At 40.1% G+C, this 20,175-nt stretch overlaps 3 protein-coding genes across 3 annotated transcripts in view; 1 reads left to right on the top strand and 2 right to left on the bottom strand.

Moving 5' to 3' along the window:
• fam234b (family with sequence similarity 234 member B) overlaps positions 1-7,861 on the top strand; it is a 14,495-nt gene extending 6,634 nt beyond the window's left edge. Inside the window, exons 2-13 of the mRNA XM_014012933.1 lie at positions 865-1,368; positions 2,270-2,383; positions 2,685-2,852; positions 3,047-3,162; positions 3,282-3,432; positions 4,701-4,839; positions 4,960-5,154; positions 5,331-5,409; positions 5,504-5,671; positions 5,748-5,868; positions 5,993-6,219; positions 7,277-7,861. Coding sequence (XP_013868387.1) covers positions 865-1,368; positions 2,270-2,383; positions 2,685-2,852; positions 3,047-3,162; positions 3,282-3,432; positions 4,701-4,839; positions 4,960-5,154; positions 5,331-5,409; positions 5,504-5,671; positions 5,748-5,868; positions 5,993-6,219; positions 7,277-7,279 — 1,985 coding nt within the window. The 3' untranslated portion in view covers positions 7,280-7,861. The remainder of the gene's footprint in view (positions 1-864; positions 1,369-2,269; positions 2,384-2,684; positions 2,853-3,046; positions 3,163-3,281; positions 3,433-4,700; positions 4,840-4,959; positions 5,155-5,330; positions 5,410-5,503; positions 5,672-5,747; positions 5,869-5,992; positions 6,220-7,276) is intronic.
• A 2,262-nt stretch (positions 7,862-10,123) lies between these two features.
• On the bottom strand, positions 10,124-11,567 carry ndufa6 (NADH:ubiquinone oxidoreductase subunit A6). Its single transcript, XM_014012937.1, has 3 exons — positions 11,407-11,567; positions 10,497-10,612; positions 10,124-10,351 (listed from the first exon to the last, which is right to left on the bottom strand). Exons 1-3 carry the CDS (start codon positions 11,543-11,545, stop codon positions 10,220-10,222), a joined length of 387 nt encoding a protein of 128 aa, XP_013868391.1. The 5' UTR covers positions 11,546-11,567; the 3' UTR covers positions 10,124-10,219.
• Positions 11,568-11,971: 404 nt separating this feature from the next.
• LOC106520706 (TRIO and F-actin-binding protein) overlaps positions 11,972-20,175 on the bottom strand; it is a 24,070-nt gene continuing 15,866 nt past the window's right edge. The window contains exons 11-18 of the mRNA XM_014012931.1: positions 19,850-19,959; positions 17,755-18,196; positions 17,155-17,389; positions 15,199-15,310; positions 14,227-14,386; positions 13,992-14,093; positions 13,473-13,559; positions 11,972-13,060 (exon numbers count right to left, since the gene is read on the bottom strand). Coding sequence (XP_013868385.1) covers positions 12,899-13,060; positions 13,473-13,559; positions 13,992-14,093; positions 14,227-14,386; positions 15,199-15,310; positions 17,155-17,389; positions 17,755-18,196; positions 19,850-19,959 — 1,410 coding nt within the window. The 3' untranslated portion in view covers positions 11,972-12,898. The remainder of the gene's footprint in view (positions 13,061-13,472; positions 13,560-13,991; positions 14,094-14,226; positions 14,387-15,198; positions 15,311-17,154; positions 17,390-17,754; positions 18,197-19,849; positions 19,960-20,175) is intronic.

Raw genomic sequence — 20,175 nt, 5'->3', positions numbered from 1 at the left:
ATGTTGCTGAAAACAACAAATCCTACACACTGTGCCTTTAACACCTCTCTTGACCAACTGGGTTGATCTCTGGCCTCTCCAGAGCCAGTAATATCTACAGCGTCATGTCGTCTGAAAGAGCACACACAGACTCAGACCTACAGGCAGTTTACCCACCATCACAGTCATGCGCTCCAATGATTTAGAGATACCTAAAGGATGCACTGGACAACACTTGGACATAATGACAAAGAAACATGCGCTGAATGGTCATATTTTGTGGTATTGTTTTCAAATTCATACTGGCAGTAGGTAAGACCTGATAGCCTCGTTTGACACTTTCTGTTGTGCTCATATTTAGACATCTTATTTTGCAAATGCTGCCTTTTTGAAATTTGGTATGCTTGTTTGTCTTTGTGTCTATGGTGTAATAATAATGATGTGATTGTGATGCTGTAATTCTGAGTGTTTTATGTGCTGCAGAACAGGAACCTGCTGTAAAACAGCAATTATGCTGAGTCAGACATGATTTTTAAAAATCTTTTCCTGTTAAATAAATAAATCAAATCAATCAAAAAACGTAAAAGATCTGTAATGTTTTTTAATGAATTGTATAAAAAAGCCAGTTGAGTCTGCAACAGAAATTACGGCACAAAATGGTGTAGTTTTTATATGTTCCTAGTGAGTTTGTTTAAGTTATACTGACAAATTTTAGTTTAAATGTATTTTAATATTATCCTAATGTGATGAGTCATTTAAGAAGATGTATTTAAAGGGATAATGGTTTCATTAAAGTGTGGATTTAGACACGTAAAGCCGTAACCTATTGATTCTGCATACTTCATAAAACACTGAACACTCATTCGCTGCCTCTGTGTGTTTCAGGGAAGAAGGGCTCAGAGCTCGGGGACTATGATCCTCTCACCCAGGCCGACAGCGACGAGAGCGAAGAAGATGACCTTGTCCTCAACTACCCCAGAAACGGCCACGCTGGCAAATCAGAAAGACTCAATGAGGCCCTGGACAATGAAGAGGAAGACGAGGAGGAAGAAGACGAATGGACGGAGCGCATCTCTGGGAAATCCAGGCGGGATCGCGGCGAGCTGAAAAACGGCCAGTTCCGGAACCACAGGGACTCGGGAATGGAGAAGAACGGGGAGGAGAGAGGGGGCGCCAGGACGTCGGAGGGCTCCGGGCTCGGGGTTCACGGCACCGAAGGGGAGAAGGAGAAGAGGATGAGAATGAAGAATTTGGTCCGAAGCGCGTTCTTCCTGGTGCCTTTGGTTTGCGCCGCCATGATCGTGCTGCTGTGCGTGTTCCTCGTGCCCTGTCAGAGGGGAGAGCTGGAGAAGAAGCTGCAGTGGGAGAAAGCTCTGGGAGAGAAAGTCGGTAAAAAACCTTTTACTCAAAACTTAAACACGTGAATTACAAACAAACTCATAGATTTACTGTTCTTTCAGATTAAAGTGAAAACATAAACGCTCATGAAGAGCTTACTTTGTTGACATGCACATTAAGTGAACGGTGCTCCAAATGTCTCTCACCTAACACTTACCAAGGAGTCTACATGTCTAGACTGAGACGGCAACCCTTACATTAAAGTTCACGAGTGCCTATTTTGTGACCCATCACATCGAAACCAGGATTAAGTCTAAAATTGATATATGGAGAAATGGGTACATGTAGTATTTTGATTAAACACTTACAAAAATTGTATTTTGTCAAAACAAATAAATGCCTCATCACTGTTTCATTTGAATGACCTGTGTGAAATTATAATCATAAAAAGCACTTTTTTGAGGAGTAGCAACAAAGAAACTGATTTTGAGGAAAAACACCTTTTTAAATTTTGTGATTTTCCCTGTGAGTTAGCAATGTTTTAGTTTCTTTCCAGCTGGGAAATGTCAATATTCAAATACTATTTGAGATTTCCTCTTCATAATGAAATGAAAAATTCCTCATAAAAATGACATAAAATTAGGAATCAGACCAAATATTACTGTATTATTGTAACCAACAAGACAAATTAAGGCATATCTCTGGTTCTGTTATGATATCAGAATGATCCAGGAATAAAAATGTAGGTAAATGTAATTGGGTCCTTTTGACCAAATTTGACTTAATCCTCATTTTGATATGATGGGTCACATTTAGCACCGTCAGCCTTAATCCGACAACTTCCTGGTTTATCTCTGCACAAAATGAACTGTTCTTAAGAAAAGTTTATTGTTGGAGACAACTGAAAAAGAGAGGTGGATTTCTTCAGTGCTTGTTTCTGCTTTGGGTTCAGGTTTGACTCCGCCTGCTCTGGCCTTGTGGGATGTTGACGGGGATTCTGTAGAGGACGTGCTTCTGGCCGTCACCGAGTCGACCAACGAGACACACACAACGCAAAAGAGTAGAAGTAAGTTTTAAATACGCCTGATTGGTGAAACCAGACGTTGGACTATAAGTGAAGGTCAGTGGTGGAATTCAAACAAAGTGCCCCCCTCTTTCACTTCTACGGTTTACAAATTATTTGATCTTTTTTAGATTTATAATGAATCAAATTTAACGTCAAGTGTACAAAATCAGCTTTATGGTTGACTCAGTCATGTTTATATGGGCATAAAGGGGAGGGGGATCCCAGTTTGGTATCTAAGCTACTTTTTTTTTTAGATATTTAGAGCTGCTGTCTGTGTTTTAATATTTGTTGTTAATCCCAGATTACAGTGCAGTGGCTGTGTCAGCTGTCAGCGGTCAGGTGCTGTGGAGGAAAGTCATGCCTGAGTCTGTGATGTACATCCAGTGTGGTCTGTGGAACAGCACGCAGCCATCAAATGTTTGCCTCCTCATTGGGAAGTCCATCCTCACGGCGGTCATCAGCACCTCAGGTAGAGAAGGGCTAGTCCCAAAAAAAAAGCTCTGAACTCTTCAGCCGAGTAATTAGGGTTTATTTATTTATTTATTGTATTTCTATATTCTACATATTGTGTTGTTATATTGTGAGTGTTCTACTCATATTTAAAATAAAAATGATGTGAGGACTGGATTGTTAAAATGCTCAGAGAAGTCTTTGACTCTTCAGGTAAGAGGCTGTGGACAGTCACGCTGAAGAACATCGTGTCTCAGGCAGTTTTACTCCCTGACATCGAGGGCGACTCGGTCCCTGACCTGCTTGTTGCCACTCTTCCTGCTGATGAGGTAAAGCTTCCATCTTCCTATTTTATTCCCAACAAATCACTGAACACCTCTGTGTTCTTCTAGACTGCACTGTAGAGTGGTTGTAAGAAACTTTACGTGTATTTATTTCCCGTTTTTAGTCCATGGATTTGTCCCTGACTATGATCTCTGGACAGACGGGAGCATTGCTCGGACATCCCGTGCCTTTCAACCTCACAGGGCAAGGGAAGCTCATCGGACCTTTGCTGCATGAGACGCAGCAAGGAGCGTTCTACATCCTGTTTGGACTAGGTGACGAGCGGGAATCCCAACATCCCTTCAGACAAATACTCGTACAGCTAATCCTTGTCCCTCGTGTCAGGGTTGTGTTGGTTTGGTGATATGATCCATGTCATGACATTGAGGTCTTGATTCAATATATTGGGTTTTTTTTTCTCCAAAAAAGTCTAATTTTAAAAAAACTTGGTGTGTTTTGTATGTATTATGTTTCCTTTTGGGTGGCACAGTGGCTCAGTGTGTAGAGCTGCATCTCAGAAATAAGGTTGCCGAATCGAATCCCTGCCGGGTACCCTATTGGGTAGAGTTTGCATGTTCTCTCCATGCATGTGTGGGTTTTCTCCGGGGTGAACGGTTTTCTGTCACTATGTGGCCCTGTGATGAACCTGTGGCCTGTTCAGGTGTCCCCTGCCCCTCCCACAGTGACTGCTGGATGTGGATAAAAGATATTTCATCCATGTTTTCAGTGGTTAGGCCAAATGTGCCATTAAAAAGTTTGATAATATATTTTTTATATAAAAAATATGGTCGGCCACCACACTTAAGTCTATATCTTGTGCTGAAAGTTCAGTAAACCAGAGGTTCTCAAACTGGGGTCCCTGGATCCCCAGGGGTCCGTGAGAGGTATCTTGGGGGTCCTCAAACATTTTTACTAAAATGTTAATTTGGTTTTTATTTTTAAAAATGCACAGAGAACAATGAACAAATAAAACGTAATAAACTTAATAAAAAATTATATTCCCATGGCATTAAGTTGTTGAAATGACAATAAATTATCTTTTAAAACAGCATTTGGTTTATGAGGGGGTCCCTGGAATTTTTTTCACCCTTGTAAGGGGTCCCCAGTCCCAAATGGCATGAGAACCCCTGCAGTAAACGATCATTTCAATGCCCTCAGTGTTTCGTATGCTCGTTGCATTTGGTCACTTCAGTGTTGTCCGTCCGGGACCCCCTTTCAGCTCATGGCGCTAGATAAAAACCCACCTGTGTGCTGTATTGTGGGGTTCTGATGGCAGGCTGCAGTCCGTGGTCTCGGGATTAGAGGAGCCAAATGGCTGATTGCTGCAAACAAGTGGTCAGAGACTAAAATGCAACACAAGAATGAGCCGCTGGCATGAAAGTTCACATTTTAAGCCACAGTTAGAAATCGGTAGAGTATCAGGAAATATTACAGTATTTCAGTGTATCGATACTTTCTAACACTCCTACCTTGTGTAGCTATGGATGTTTTAGTTTTAACCATTCATATCATGTGTTTTTACATTTTCATCTGCTCTGCTCAGGTAACATCCAGGCCATCTCTTTGCAAGACATCTACTTTCGCGCCTTTGGAGACATGGCCATCCCACAACCGCTTCGGAAGAAGGACACCGTGTGGGAGGGCCTCAATAAAACGGGTTTCTCCATCATACGCATTCACAGGTACCGATGTGTACTTTCTTAGAGTTTGATTGAAATCTCTAAGAGTTCACGAGATCTCATCGTTGCACTGATGCCACAACAAATCTAACTTTCTCCTTTTTTTGTCTTCCTCGGAACCAGAGGGTCTGAAAGCGTGGAGTTCCTGCTCCCTCTTGTGGCGGATTGGAGGATCGACCGCAACAGCCTGGACACAGCTTCTAACCTGAATTCTACCAGGAGCGACTGGGTGTTGGTCTACGGTGCCAGCACGCTGTCGGTGGTCCGACAGCGGGACTTACGCAAAGAGTGGGCTTTCAGCTTGGCTCCTATTCACAGGTAGCAGCTCCTCCTGACCAGTCAAACATAATAATCTGAGTTAGAGGTTGCTTCATAACACCAGTGTCCAATATCTCATACACACGAGACATGACATGAGAGGACTGAAGAGTTGTTGAAAAGATGAAAAGAACTTGGAAAGTTTTCCTGAATGTTTTTTGTTTGTTTTGTTTCAGTCAGCCAGCTCTGGGATACTTTAATAATGATGGAATCCTTGATATTTTTGTTCAACATTCAGCAAACGGCACCATGCAGGTAAAAAAACAACAACATCTTTTTAAAATCATTGCAGAACTCAGAAATGTGCTTTTTGTTGATCACATCATTCGTTGACACTCTGTCTCTTCAGGCAAAGATAATTAACGGGGCGAGTGGCAGCGTCCTCTGGGCAGCTGACTTTGTGTGTCCCCGCCTCGTTTTGGAAACCTCAGCAATATCCACCTCAACTGGCCAATCAGCTTTCTTGTTCTGGGCCAGCGATCCAATCAGAACCCAGAGAAATGCTACCAGGACTACTGTGAGTCTGCTCTGCTCACCAGGAGATGAGTTCTGTCATCGTTTGCTGTGTTTAACTGTCCATACTGTCCACTCAGACGGCGCCGGGCGTTTCTGCAGCGAGGCCGCTCATCAGAAAGCTCTTCCTGTTGCATCCTGCGTATCCCACTGTTCTGCTGGAGCTCAGCAACACCACAGATACAGCCGTCACCTCTGCAGGTAGACGAAACTCTGCACTCGTCAGTTTCAGTTCATTCGCTTTTAGTAATCAGATTATTTTAAGACAAGTTGGCAAACAAAATTAAAAAAATTAAAAACGGTGTAACAACTTTCCTCCTGGCAGTGAGTTACCAGGAGCATCTGAAAGATGCCACCTACATCACTGTGTCGTCCCGGCCCACACCCGACTCTGAGCCCAGCGCGCAGATCGTGAAGAGCACGAGCCTCAGAGCCGCCGTCAGCAGGGGACAGATCGTCAGGCTGATGGAAAACGGCAAAACGGAGAACGCCGTTAAACCTGGAGCCTTTGAGTTGAACACGTTCTTCAAGCGGCTCTACTTCAAACGTCAGGTAAAACAGCCAGAGTCGCTCGTTTGAAACACAGGAAATGGGACATTTAATCAGGATGGCAGTGCATGAGCTTCTTTTATCAGTTTGCTTCTCCTGCAAATTTGGAAAAGCAATTCCTCCAAATGTGCAGCTCTGGGTTTATTGTGCTAAGATTGGGATTTTAAAATGTGAAAGAATGATCAGATTTAAAATGTTCATAGTATTCTTTTATAATAGCAGAAGATTTTGTGAGCAAAGGATGGCCCCAGTACAGTTGGGCAAAATCATATTGTGTGCAATTAAGCATCAGAAAAACTATGGTCAGTTAATATTTGGCACATGGCAAAAAAATACCATTAATGCCACCGGTGCTCTTCCTCTTTCCTCTTCTAAAACAAATAATAGCTCGTCTACTTCACTCTGTAGCTGACTTTTTTATTCTCCATTTCTGCCTTTGAGCTCCCCTCCTCTCTCTGAAAATGAACTTGGTCTATCAACATTAAAATCCTGGTGTAAATGTGGAAGTTTGCACTTTTAAAGTGTACCTTAACCTTAATAATTTTTGTCAAATTCAGACAGGAATTTATGTTTTTGTTTAGAATTTTTATTTGATACATTGTTCTGTTTTAAACTATGAAAAGACAAATTATATTTGCATGTTCACAATAATGTTTCTACTACATTACTTCATCATTGGTTTGCCCCAAAAGACAAGTTAATTCGAACAATCAGTTTTGCCAAACTCCACCCACACAGCCAAGAAACTCCCCTACACTGTAGACCCCCTACTTGAATAAGAGTTGCTATGTGAATCCAGATGTCCAGTGAGATTTGAGTTAAAATCTTTTTTTAAGATCAATCATTAAAAAATAGAACATCAAGTGCTGCCTGCACATTTTACTTTTTATAGTTTCTACATCAAAACAAAAACATTTTGTCAGTTCAGATAACTACAGAAGTACGTCCTGAACTACTGTTGGGCTTTGGAGAAGAAAATTTCTCAAATGTATTAGTTGGACAATTTTATCTAGTATTCTGTTAACTAAACTATCTTTTTATGGATCTGCATTTCTTTTAGTGATGGAACACTGAAACTACCTTTTGCACGAGGAGCTAACAGGAACGATTCTGCACTATGGCGACACTTCCACTTCATTTAAAGCTGTTTACATGTTGTTACATTCACTAAACAAACTGAATTTCTGTTACCTGTGAAAGATTTCTCACTTTATATTTTCTTTTGTTTTTGTACAGTAAAAATGTAAATTTCAATGATTAAATTATCATTAAGAAGTTTGTTATTTATTTTACTGTATTAGAGTAAGTTTATACTAGTTTGTTTCTGACAGTGAAGCACAATATGATCCAAGAATATGTGAATGCATTAAAATATTCTGCATAGAGGTCTTCTAAGGTAGTATTCATTTCAGCTGGTCACATGTCAAAGCTGCTAATTTAKTTTTTATTCAGCACTAAGAAACATGATGGTTTGTAAATATTTAATGATGTACAGTTTGTATTGGTTTGAGGCTTGTTCTTTTTGTTTGATGTCAGGGTTTGTTTGTTTTTTTTTTCAAAGATTGTATGATTGAACATTGTTGCATTTTATTTAAATGTATGATGGAATTCCATATAATGCAAGTAAAATACTTCAAATACCTTCCTTTCATCGTGTTATTTCTCTACGTTGTAAGAAGGTGCTGTTTTACCATACGAACACCAGGTGGTGCTACTTTGAACGGTCATCAGAGACAGTCGAGGTTTTTAAATCTTTGCTGAAGAAGACCCATTTCTTTTCTTTGGCATTTGATTAGAGGTTCAGTTAGAGCTTTTTATATACAATATTATGTTTCTGTATTGTGTTTATCTGTTTTTTGATACAAGTCTTGACTGAACTGTGAAGCACTTTGGTCAGCTTTTGTAAATAAATTTGACATTGAACAGTTTGCGTTGCCAGACTATGGTTTTAAGGTATAAAGTTCTCAGAGGTAGCCTGGTAAAAACCAGCCTCTTGGTCTACGCTTTGCTTCAAATCGAGCAAAATTGTATAGAAAGGCAATGGTCAGGCTACATCACGGGTATTATTACAAAGTGTTTTTGTTTGGGTTTTTTTTTATCTTTTTGTCACACGTTTTTATGGAGTATATGCAAATCCCATCATAAAAACTGTCAACTAAATTTGTGACAAGTTTAGTCACTCTCCAAAGTTTTGGCCACTACTGTTCACTCAGGCTGACTTTAGTATACTGTATTTCTAAGCACTAAATGAGTCAGTCTGTAAACATGTCTTTGGGCCTCCTCTGTCGGCTGGGACTGCTATGGAAAGCCATAAGCACCACTAAACGGGCACTTTACAACGCGTTAAACTTTTAACGTTAAAGTTTAACACGCAGGAAAGGAGGAGGGGGATTTATTTCTAGCTGCAGAGCAGGTTGGAAGATGTTATTTAATGTTTAACATCCTACAGGCTCTGAAATGCAGAATAAAAACGAAACTGAGGTTTTGACAAAGGTCAGTAGCGCGATTTGAATGCAATTYTTTTAGTTCATTAATAGTAGTTCATTCAACGCAGTTGTTCAGATCTACATGCCACTTCATAATTTTACCCGCATTTGGCCAGTGGCCGGTGCTAATTTCCACCCTTGGATCAGTAGAATAAACTAGTTACTTTTTTAAAAAGTTAACATTTATATAAAGAAATATACTAGGATGACCTCAATTTCTCTCAATCTAATTTCAGAAATCTGGTCATTTTATGGATTAGCCAATAGAAATACTTGACAGTTTGAATCCTTTCAGCAACAACAGAGGATGAGAGGGTGTAAATACTTTTTTCAATCCATTAAACCAGATAGTTATGCTGCACTTCAGAATTAACCAGCAAAATGTAGTTAATTTATGAGGATCTGTCCAGATTAGAACATTTTTTAAAAACCCTTAATCTATGGTTTCATCTTTTATTTTTTTCTTGGAACTAAATGTTTAGCATTAAATACCACAGGTCTACAAGCAGATAAATGTGGAGGATGTAGTTGGTTTTTAAAAGTGAATAAAATGAGACAGTGGGTGTAGGTACTGTTGCTCACATTGATGCCAATAGATTTGGCTTCAATCTGTTAATGTGAAGCCAATTAAATCAGTCATGCTCTCGGTCAGGTCCAGCTTTCTGTTCGGCTTACTGAATCACTCTCACATAGGTTTTAGATCATCACAATATAGATTTATTTCTGACTCCATTAGCTCCAGATGCAGTCCAGACATGAGATTTGTTTGATGCATTGCTAAGCTTAGTTTTTTTTTTTTTTTTTGTCTTGCAGCTGTTTCCAAACCCATTAAGATTAAAATGTAACCTCCATTTCTTTCCTCCACAGAWGATCCTGTTTGATCACCTGCAGGTGTGAATAAATACCTCCTTGGAGATTCTGCTGGCGTTTTTAAATGGTCTGCACTGGTTTCAGGGATTTAGCTGTTATTGACACAGTGCTGCTATCATGAGCTCTTTGTATTCTGTATTTGCACGCACTGCTTCAGTCTTAATAAAAGGAGAAACATCTGAGCGAGGTTTAGTTTGTGGCTTCATTAGACCAGAACAAACGTGTGTTAAATAAATTCAGTTGTCAGCATTTTCAGTATGTGATGTAAAGTTAGAAAGGGAGCTTTGTTTCTATCAGGACTACTCCATATGAGTTTTGAAGTGTTTCTTTTATCTTATGTGTTGTTAAAACAGCGKATTGAGTGAATAAATGTTAATAAAACAACTCTAAAGAAAAAAAAGCAGCCATGTTGGTCATGATAACAGTTAGAGCCAGCTTCTYGAAAGCTTATTAAATAGTCTTCCAGGCTTCTTGTAGAGAGCTGCTCTGACGTGAGAGTATCTGTTGTGACCAAAACCTGAACCTGAGACTGAACAAATGACAATTAAAGGTTTGTGAGTGTTAAAGCATATATTTACACCAAAGAGGAACATCTTTCACACTGGACAGAACCAAATGAGTCAGAAACCAGCTAGCAGTTGTAAAGTTCACGGGTCATGACCCTTGTAGAATTTGGACAGGAAGTCATTTGGTCGAGGTACTTCAGTCTCATGGAAATAACGCATTACGTGGGTCTTCTGCTTCCAGACGTTGATTGTTTCCTCAAGTTCCATTTTACCCTGAAATTAAAAACTACTTAACACAGTGTTGGATAGGTCCAATGTTAATCTGATAAACAGTCAACATCAACATTAAACTCAGCTAACAAGGGATTTAAGAGCCAACAAAACTGGTCAGAAACTTGTGCCAGGCTGCCGATTATACCTTAATGACGAGCATGTCGATCACACGAGGGTCGGTGACGTGCTTGTTCTTGTCGAACATCTCCCGCACTTTATCTCTTCCCTGGCGTGAGGAGATGTCCAACTGAAACAAGGCCACTGCAGACAGACAGAGAGTCAACATATTGAATTCATCCAGGAAATCACGGCCAGCTGCTCTTCAGTCTTAATAAAACAACAGCTGTAATAACATGATAAGAAAGCTATGGGTTGAGTGAAAGTAATGCAGACCGAATTTTATTTTATTTTTTTATTTTTCGATGTGTTTGGGTTATTCTATTTTGACTTAATGAGGAATAATAGCTTGTTCCACARATTAGAATTATTGCAACAGAACAGCTGATAGATAAATGTGGTTAAGTCTGATCATACATTTGACAAGAATGCTGAATATAAAGAGCCAGAACAGACACAAGACAGTCACAATATATACAATTTATGCACAGCTTCTAAAAACAGTTAATCTTGTTTGTACCTCTGGAAAAAAAAAACATATTAGATAAGTCAGTACATTTCCTAATTTAAGCAGTGAATAAATAATCTTAAATTTGGTTTGAGTAAATTTATGACAACTACTGCGATGCGTTCAATGACCCAACGTAAAACTAATAAACAAACATGCACTGCAGAAAATAAGTGATTGTTTATGTTTACTGTTCGTTTTATTGTTGTTTATTAAACGAATTCTAAAAATGGGATAACCAGCACTCCAAAAAAATACCACATTTTCCTATTTAAATGAATTAGACACAAACATTAGAAAACATTTGGGCAATAAATACTGTTCCGGTTTTAAATTTGTTTTTAGCAGCTACTAGCCTTAGCTAAGACGAGCAATGGAGTCGACCTTGAAGCTAAAGTCTCTTATTAAACACCACAGCGGACCAACATACCTGCATTCGGCACCTCCCGGTACCAGGCTCGGTACAGCTCTCGGACCCTGCGCTTAGCCTCGTTCAAATCACGACTAAATATGGGTTTTACCGCTTTAGCAGCACCAGCTACCGTACTGGTCGCAACAGTGGACGCCATGACCGCTGAAGCTGWAGCCGTCAAAGCACTTCCGGTTAAAAACACACCTTTGGTGCCCCCTAGCGGGAAAATGAGCTCAACGACACTGACCGACTGGCAAAAGTGCCTCAAACCTACGTTAGTAAACTAAATATTTATGATAATGAATAAATATAAGTTTTCCTATTTCTGAGTCATGCTGGAGAAAAAAGAAACATAGAAAGAAATGTTTATACAGTAGCCTATGTGAAGATGGGACTTTGAAGATAGAATTATTGCACATTAGTGTGATTTGTTGGCTTAAAAGATTGTTTTCATTGAAATAGCTTTCATAGCGTCATTACATGAGACAAACTKTTTAAAAATTCATGTGGTAAGACTTTCTATATGATGAAAATACTGAGGAACAACTTTTCTTACAGTCTGCAATTTAACCAAACAACAGCCTTTTTTCCTGCTGAAGTCATTTTATTGATTGCAAAAATGAGTATAATTTACAAAGACCATGCTGGCTCTATAATACATTAAATATGAAAATTATTTTTAAAAAGTAGGTTGTTAAATTATTTTGTCACAATACCTTTCAATCAGTAAAAAATATGCATATATATATATTTATAAAAATATAATTGGCTCATTGATGCAACACCTGTCATTTGTCATGGTGCTGGCACATACAGAAAATGCCAATGAGGGATCAGGAGAGACAGGAAGCTTGGGAGTTCTCATCCACGTGTTGAAGATGCAGAAACTTGAACAAGCAAGAACACCAGCAACAAGTCTGAATCTGTTTCTCATTCACTCAGCTTTACACATTGTGCTGTATTGCCATGTTTGACTCCCAATGTATGTTCCACATATTTAATAAACAAAACAACAAGGTTTAATAAAGTTTGCAGAAAAACAGCTACAGTAAATATTAAGCTTCCAATTAAGACGTGTGACATTTTCCTGAAGTAGGCAAAACTTAAAACGGAAAGCTGATAACAGCAGATATATAAAAAGTTGAGACAGTCTTTATCTACAACAAAAATCTAAACATGTTCCAGTTTTAAGACCAAATGTGTATCCATACTAACTTGCGCTCCCAAAAAAGCAAWAACAAAAAGGAAAAAGTGCACTTTAATATATCACATAAGGCCCAGTGTAATTAAACCTATGGCTTCTCATTGGCAGATTTACTGAAAGCCAAGTCATTAAGATCCTGAAACAACAGTACAAGTTTTGTACAAATATCTCTTTGACTCAGTCACCACAGCAACTGAAGAGTCAAGTATAAAAAGAGAGAAACAAAAAGTCTCTTCAAATGTCTTAGCCTGTATTTCGGCGACACTCATCCCCCCGTCTCACAGCATTAGTACCAGCAACAGCTTGTCAATGGTCCAGGCTGTTGCCCAGTTTCTGTCCCTCCTGCAGAGCAGCCATGGCCAGCCTCAGGTGCTCCTTCAGGCTCTGAATCTCCCGCTCCGTTCGGCCCTTCATCCCGTTCAGCTCGCTGTGCACCGCTGCGTATCGCTCACAGGCCAGCTGCTTTTCCTGCACAGCAACAAATAAAGATCATCTTCAAAGCTCACCTTCAGGCAAACGTGATGTAACGTCGCATCTGCCGTGAAACAAATTACACTTTGTGTTTTATAAATTATAGCCTACATTTGTCTCAGTAATTTGATGCACTGCATGTCTGCAGGCTAAGCCACTTCAGCAGGACTTTATTTATAGACATAAAAGTCTCCAWAACTAGTTTCTTTATCCCACCTACCTCAGAACTGAAAGTACCTGTAACAGTAAATGAGCTTTGTAGAGTTAAAACATAGTAAACTGTACAGAGACAGTAAAGGTAGAGTGAAGGGTTAAYCAGGGCAGAAGTGAATTACTGTACATGTTTATATGTTCTGTATAAAACAAAGACACAAACAATATTTGTGACAAATAAAGCAATAAAYAATACCATGTTGAGAAACTGTAGCTCGTTCCTTAGACAGCTGATCTCTTTGTGTAAATACTCGATCTCATTCTCTTTCATTCTGAGGAGAACCTGCAAGACAAGTGAGGTTATAAATTTAAGAAAAATCATGCTAATATTTATTTATTTTATTTAACCAGGCAAATCCCATTAAGAGCAAAGATCTCTTTCTCAAGGGCGGCCTGGGSCTGAAGGCAAACTATTGTACATGTTTTTAGGGGTGGGGGAAACCRGAGTACCTGGAGAAAACCCACGCAAACACGAGGAGAACATGCAAACTCCATACAGAAAGACCCCAGGTCCAAACAGGGGATCAAACCCAGGACATTCTTGCTGTGAGGCGTCAGTGCTAACCACTGAGCTATCGTGCTGTAAATACATTTGCGTTCTTACACAACACACAAGCCAAAGTGGGTTTGCACATTTTCACACCCACAACAGAGAAGCTAAAAACAGCCCTGCCAGATACAAGCCACCCACGATCAGTTTCAAAAACAACAATACCTCGAATTCACAGGGCAGCTTGCCTTTGTGGTTCTCTGAGCTCAGATCTGTGCCTGGAGATCGGGTTTGAGTCATCTCCTCTGTCAAACGGGCCTTTAAATCCTGGGAAAGAAAACACTTTATTCTCACTCTTGCAGTAAATGGGTTTATAAATGGTTTAATTCACATCAGTGTCTATCAAACGTGCACCAGTGACATCATCTTATCATGTGCGGACGAAGAGCTCTGAACTCACCAAGTTCTCTTTCCTCAGCTGCTCCATGTCCCTCTCCTTTCGGCTGATTTCCCGTTCTCTCTCGGCGTTTGCCTGCTCGGCTCGGTTCAGCTCCAGACACTTCTGGGAGTAGCGTTCAGACAGACCGGCAAGCTCCCTCTGCAGGGACTGAGTTTCTTCCCTGCAGCAGCACGAGACAAAAAATTAAAATTAAAATAAAATAAATAAATAAAAAAAGAGAAACATGTTATGCTTGCATATGTCAGTTAGATTGAGCCACAGTCTCCCCCTTAAACAAATATTCTACTAAACAAATCACAGCGTGGTTGTWTCATATTGTATGAATAATGTTATGAATAGCTTTAATAAGCATGCTGTGTTTTTTAAACAAATACTTCAAGTATTTCCTGCACCGGTTTAAAACCTTCTCACTGCTCATGACTAATGACCACAAAAATGAGGAAGGTTATGCAAAAATGCAACCAGCAGTCGAAATAGATAAGCTCTAAAATATCCAGCCCTGAAACAGCCGGTGTCGACGACATTCTTGAAGCTTTCAAAGGGAATCYAAGCCATGACTGAATTCTTCCACATTCTTCGAGTGCTAACAAGACCCTGTGTCTGCAGCGGTGTTRGGTTTGCAACAAGGAACTCTGGATTATTGCATCATATGCAAAGTCATCCTTCATTTCACAGAAAACCTTTTTTGTGGCCAAATGCTTAAAAGCAGAAGAAACATCCACAAACTGACAGTGAGGGCCTGTAGTGTGTGAGAGCCGAGGTGCTGCAGCAGAAAACACCACCTYAAACAGAACGAGTGTCTTGGAAGGTGCAAAAGTACACACGTGAAGTAGAGCTGCAACCATATGATGTGTTGCTGAGATCAAGATGGAGTTAATGGTTCAAAACTAAAAACATGGCCTGGTTCAACCCACRAGTGCCCACAGAGAGGGGAAACTATATTTTTGTCACACAAACAGAAACTGAACTTACTGCTGTTGAGATCTTAAAGTGTGCGAATCAAACTTCCCGCTGCTCAGCCTCTTCACTTTCTCCACCTCCCTCTCCAGCTCCTCCTTGTGTTTTTTCTTCAGAGCCTCCATCACTGAAACACAAACAAGCCGACGACTTCTGTTATAAGAGTTGTCCTGAGCAGGAGTTCAGCCAGCGTTAACACACACACACACCTACACAAGAGTATGCTAAGAAGAATAAATATCAGAAGCATCTAAACTGGTGAACTATGAAACTAAACACAGCTTTAGGGTTTTAACAATTAACAATTGAGTCAACTGCAATTATTAAAACTAAATATYATTAATGTCTGCATTGTCTTGTCTTTGTTCACCAGTATGAAACAGCTGGCTGAAACTATTTAAAAAGGCCCATACTCCTTTTTATTTGAAAGAAAACAGATAGTATTTGACAGTGTACTACAGGGCTATCCAACTGGCGGCCCAAAGTTCGGCCCGCCAATTGGTTCATTCATCACTTAAGCCCAAACCCCTGGTGTTCTACTTTAAAAGGGGCAATATCATGTAAAATCAACTTTTTTTAGTTTTATATCATGTTTATAATGTTATACTCTTATAAAAAAAAACATGCCCAAAGCCTTGCTTTCATGCACTTTTGAGAAATTCTGCAGCATTTTTAGGCAGTCATTCTGAGGAGCAAAACGACAGGTGGGGACCAGAAACGCCCCTGGGACATGTCTTTAAGCTGAACTTCCTCACRATATAAACAACAACAGTAGATGTTTTCTTCTTAACAGCATAGATGAAAAAAATTAGGGGTGGCATTATACACAAGGATTAGATTTTTATGTTTTTAAGCTCAAAGGGGATCGCATTATCCTCAAAGCTTATTATACACTCAAATACAGTATATCTGTACTTTAATAAAYGTGTCATAATAATATTTATAATACTACAGAACTAGGGCTGGGCGGTTTGACCTAAAATTCATATCACGGTATAAATTGAACCCCTTCATGGTAACGGTATATATCGTGATAGAAAATTATCATAAAAAGTAAAGATAATGTAATTTTTAGAGCATTTTTTGCAGAAAACTGTAATCTTAATTAAACCCAACATTTTTGCTTTAATGTCTGCCTGCCAAACAATGAGCTTCTGGCTGCTGAACTTAGCTGCTGCTGCTCTGCTGCACGCTCATCTTTATCATCAGAGCAGAAGCCGACTTTACATTAGCAAGATGGATTTATGACTGAAGGAATGTCCACGTCTTTTTTTTTTTTAATAATCTCTCTGGGTAACAACACATAAAAAACATTTTTTTCTCCGACAATTGGGTGTTAAAAACTTATGTACAATATGTACAATATGTAGGAGTGAGCTTAAAGTGAATTAAGCTTTTCCCACAGTTGTTAAAGCTTTGCTCTGTGCGACGTGCAGCGAGAGGAGAGGAGAGGAGAGGAGCGGAGAGGAGAGGAGGAAATGATCCCGCGGCACGACGTAACTTTTCTACAGCGGGAGGAGGAAATTTTGAGGATTTAGTCTCTCTATACGCGTTTTAAAAAGCTAGAATTTCTTCATTATATTTCAAACTCCTGCTCAGTTGTCTCTGCACTCGCAGCCATGCTGACACAGGTCCAATGACGTAATGATGATAGGACGTAGAGTATAAATGTCTTCATACCGTTTCTACCCTCTACCGCATATACCACGCTGCCTTATACAGAACATGAAAGGTTAAATGTTTGTGTTCAACAACTTGTAAAAGATGCAATCCTTTTGCTTCTCAGACTCTAACCAGCAGCTCCTTCTACAAGTCAGACATTTGGCAACACAAGTTGTGTAATTATTGTTGTCACAACTTCCCGTTACATACAATTTTAAAAACGTGATAGGGCTGGTCCACCAGGAGACCAAGTTCCTATAAATACGAGTTCTAGTCAAGCTGTAAGTTGGTAAAGTGTGACGGGCTGACCTCGTGTCGTGTCCTGAGTCTCCTCCAGCAGCAGCCTGTCCCTCTCCCTCTCCAGCTCCCTCATCTGGCGSTCRTGCTGCCTCTGCAGTTCCTCCAGCGCCTGTTTGTGAGCGCGCTCCATGGCTGCCAGGCTGCGGCTGCAGGGGGCTTCGGGACCGCAAACACCCCGCGCTCTTCCTCCCCCTCCCCGTCCTCCATGTTGTAGTCGCTCTACCTGTTGCCTCAGTGACGCCACCTGAGAGAAGACAGAGGTGGAGGTAAAGCCCACTGACCAACGCCACAGGGATGACTTTCATGTGTGAGAGAGAGAGCAAAACTACAGGTCCAAACAGAGACACACATCACGGCACACAAAAGCAGAGCAGCCTTTTAGAAGCATTTTCCACAATAACTCCTCTGWACTTTTCAGATTAAATAAGACTTATTCTTTATTTATGGCATTTCAGATGGAAAATACTCCTAAAAAATAAGGTGCAGGTTAGAAAGAAGCAAAAGGTGTTACGAGGCAGAAAGTGAAATATTTTACTTCATCCTGGCAGATGAAGGGTTAATTTGCATTTTAGTAAATTTGCAAATTAGAGAATCATCTCCACGCACTACCTCCCTCTGCAGCGCCTCGTTGGCTGACTGGCTAGAAGACCGCGATCCTGTCAGAGGTAAAGAGCTCACATCTTTGAATGGCATTCGTTCAAACTCCGCCCACTTTTTCTCAATTTCATCCTCTACGTGCAGCTTCTGGTTCGATCCAACGCCAGTGCCCTCCCTYGACAAAATGGCCTCCCATTGGCTGCTGGTGTTCCTCTCCTCCTGCCACTGGATGTGCTCTCGCCCCTGTCCTTCTCCMGCTTCCCTCTGACCGGCTGGGAGAGAACCGGAGGAGACGGGGACAGGGGACAGTTCCACGTAGTCAAACCTGTGCTTCGTCACAGGGCTGGAGGTCGAGACTTCGGACTGAGAGTCGCTGCGACGTAAGGAGTGGAGGCGGGAAGACGACAAAAGGCGTGCATGGGAATTTTCTTTATCGCTGTTATTGTCAGGTAACCTAAAAAAGAAGAATAAAAGGAAAATATTACTTATTAACCAATGATAAATAATAGGGTTGGTACACTTTTCCCACAGTAAAATTCAAGCACTTTTCAARCATTTTCAAGGAAAAWTTTCMAACTTTTCCAGCATCAAATTTCAGTGCACAGTGTATCTCTGTGCTCTTTTCTCCATTAAGCTTTATAAACACAGCACACACTTGTGTTTTTTCCAGAGCGTTTGAGGCGCTTCATTGCTTCAGACATGATAAAGAGAGAAATCAAGAAGCTCAGTGTCAGAGCAAAGACTTTCACCCACAGGGTCTAAAAATCCTYGACAGTAAAGCAGCGCATTAGCAACAATCAGATGCTTCACTGTTGAACATTATCACTGTTTAATTAGGTGAATACAGACTGTTCTGTGTTTGACACAAGCAATTTACTATAGAGACCACAGTGGGTCCAATCAAATCTGGGATTTACCCGTTTAAATAATAAAAACAAAAACAGAAAAAACTAAACAAGGTTGTTGTCAACAAAAAAATGTTTCCAAGGAAGTCCTACAGCAGGAGTCATCATGCAGCTCTGCAGTGTTCAGCCGTTTCCCAAAGAAACCTCGTCCTCAGGTGGTTCTGTTAGCTACAGGTGAATTTGCCTGTCACAGTAACTAAATTTGGCTGGTTGATAAATTGTCTTAGAAATTATTGCGATAGACGATGATATTGTTTGGAGAACATTTTAAACAGATATAAACAAGAACACACAACAAGCTGCTGATGAAGGTGTAAAATTGCCTCCCGCCTCCTCTATCCAAGCCGGCACAACTGACTCTCTATGCGTCTTCCTCTGGCTTTATAAAATAACTGCGGGCACCCTAACACTGCTTACAAAATAAAATTAATGTATTGTAAAACAAATAAATATATAAATAAAAAAACTTTTGGCAAACCGAAGGTTTGGCACGGTGCCCTGGCACCAGCTGAACAAAAAGACATCTGAAAACCAAAATCCCTCCTCGTAAACGGCTGTTCACAGAGCTCTGAGGCTACAGAGCCTGGAGACCATGTGCCTGGTAAATACCTGATGCCAGAGTTCACTCTTCCCTACACTAMTGAGTAGAAAACAGGGAGACATGAAGAAAACAAGCAGGTAAATGAAAATTATCAAGCTCATTTTAATTTACCYGGTACTGTGTGATTAACTGATTTATTTCTTACCACGACAGGCCTACAGGTGAATAATGGATCTTCACACATGAACAAATGAGGAAACAGTATTTATCTTGCGGTCACACACCGAAAGTCCGACAAATTCCTTGTTATTTAGATAAAGGAAAAACTACCAATCCTTTTGGGAAGAACACTGTGTTTAAACAGCATAATGAGTCTAACGTGTTTTGTGTCAAACAGGAGGTCATATCCCATCTTTGGTCCTTGAARACTACAATCACTTGTTGGTGTAATTTATTTGAACAGCCCTTAAATTTATCTCATAACAACTTTTTTTAGTTTAGAAATGTCTAAAATAAAAATGATTAACACAAAGTATTTCCAACTGGAATTAGTTTGTGTTCATATAAACTACAATAAAAGCCTTATTAAATGCAACAATTTGATTTTTTTCACATCCTGCTAACTTTTTTTGTTGTAGCTAGCTATGCTGCAGGTACTTACTGGGTGAGGTCTGGAGAGCTGCTGGGTCTGATGCACTTCTTTAAAACCTCAATCCAGTTCCGCCTGATCCCAGCTGTCATGGCAGACAGCGTGAATACAGCCTCCCGCGTCTGATGAACAAAAGAAACATWAAAACTTTTTTTAACAACATAAAGAAGTGACAGAAATGGGATGTTTGAGATAAAGTCAAACAAAGCAAGACATGGAGAAATGGATGCCAAGGTGAGACAAAGAAAAATCAGCACAAATGAAAGACATGGGTGGTTAAATCTGATAAAGACAACGTTACAGTGAAGGAGAAAACAGCTACATAATAATAATAATAA

The sequence above is a fragment of the Austrofundulus limnaeus genome, unplaced genomic scaffold (genome assembly GCF_001266775.1).
Source record: "Austrofundulus limnaeus strain Quisiro unplaced genomic scaffold, Austrofundulus_limnaeus-1.0 Scaffold96, whole genome shotgun sequence".
NCBI classification, from domain to species: domain Eukaryota; kingdom Metazoa; phylum Chordata; class Actinopteri; order Cyprinodontiformes; family Rivulidae; genus Austrofundulus; species Austrofundulus limnaeus.
This window is presented reverse-complemented; position numbering and strand designations above follow the sequence as displayed.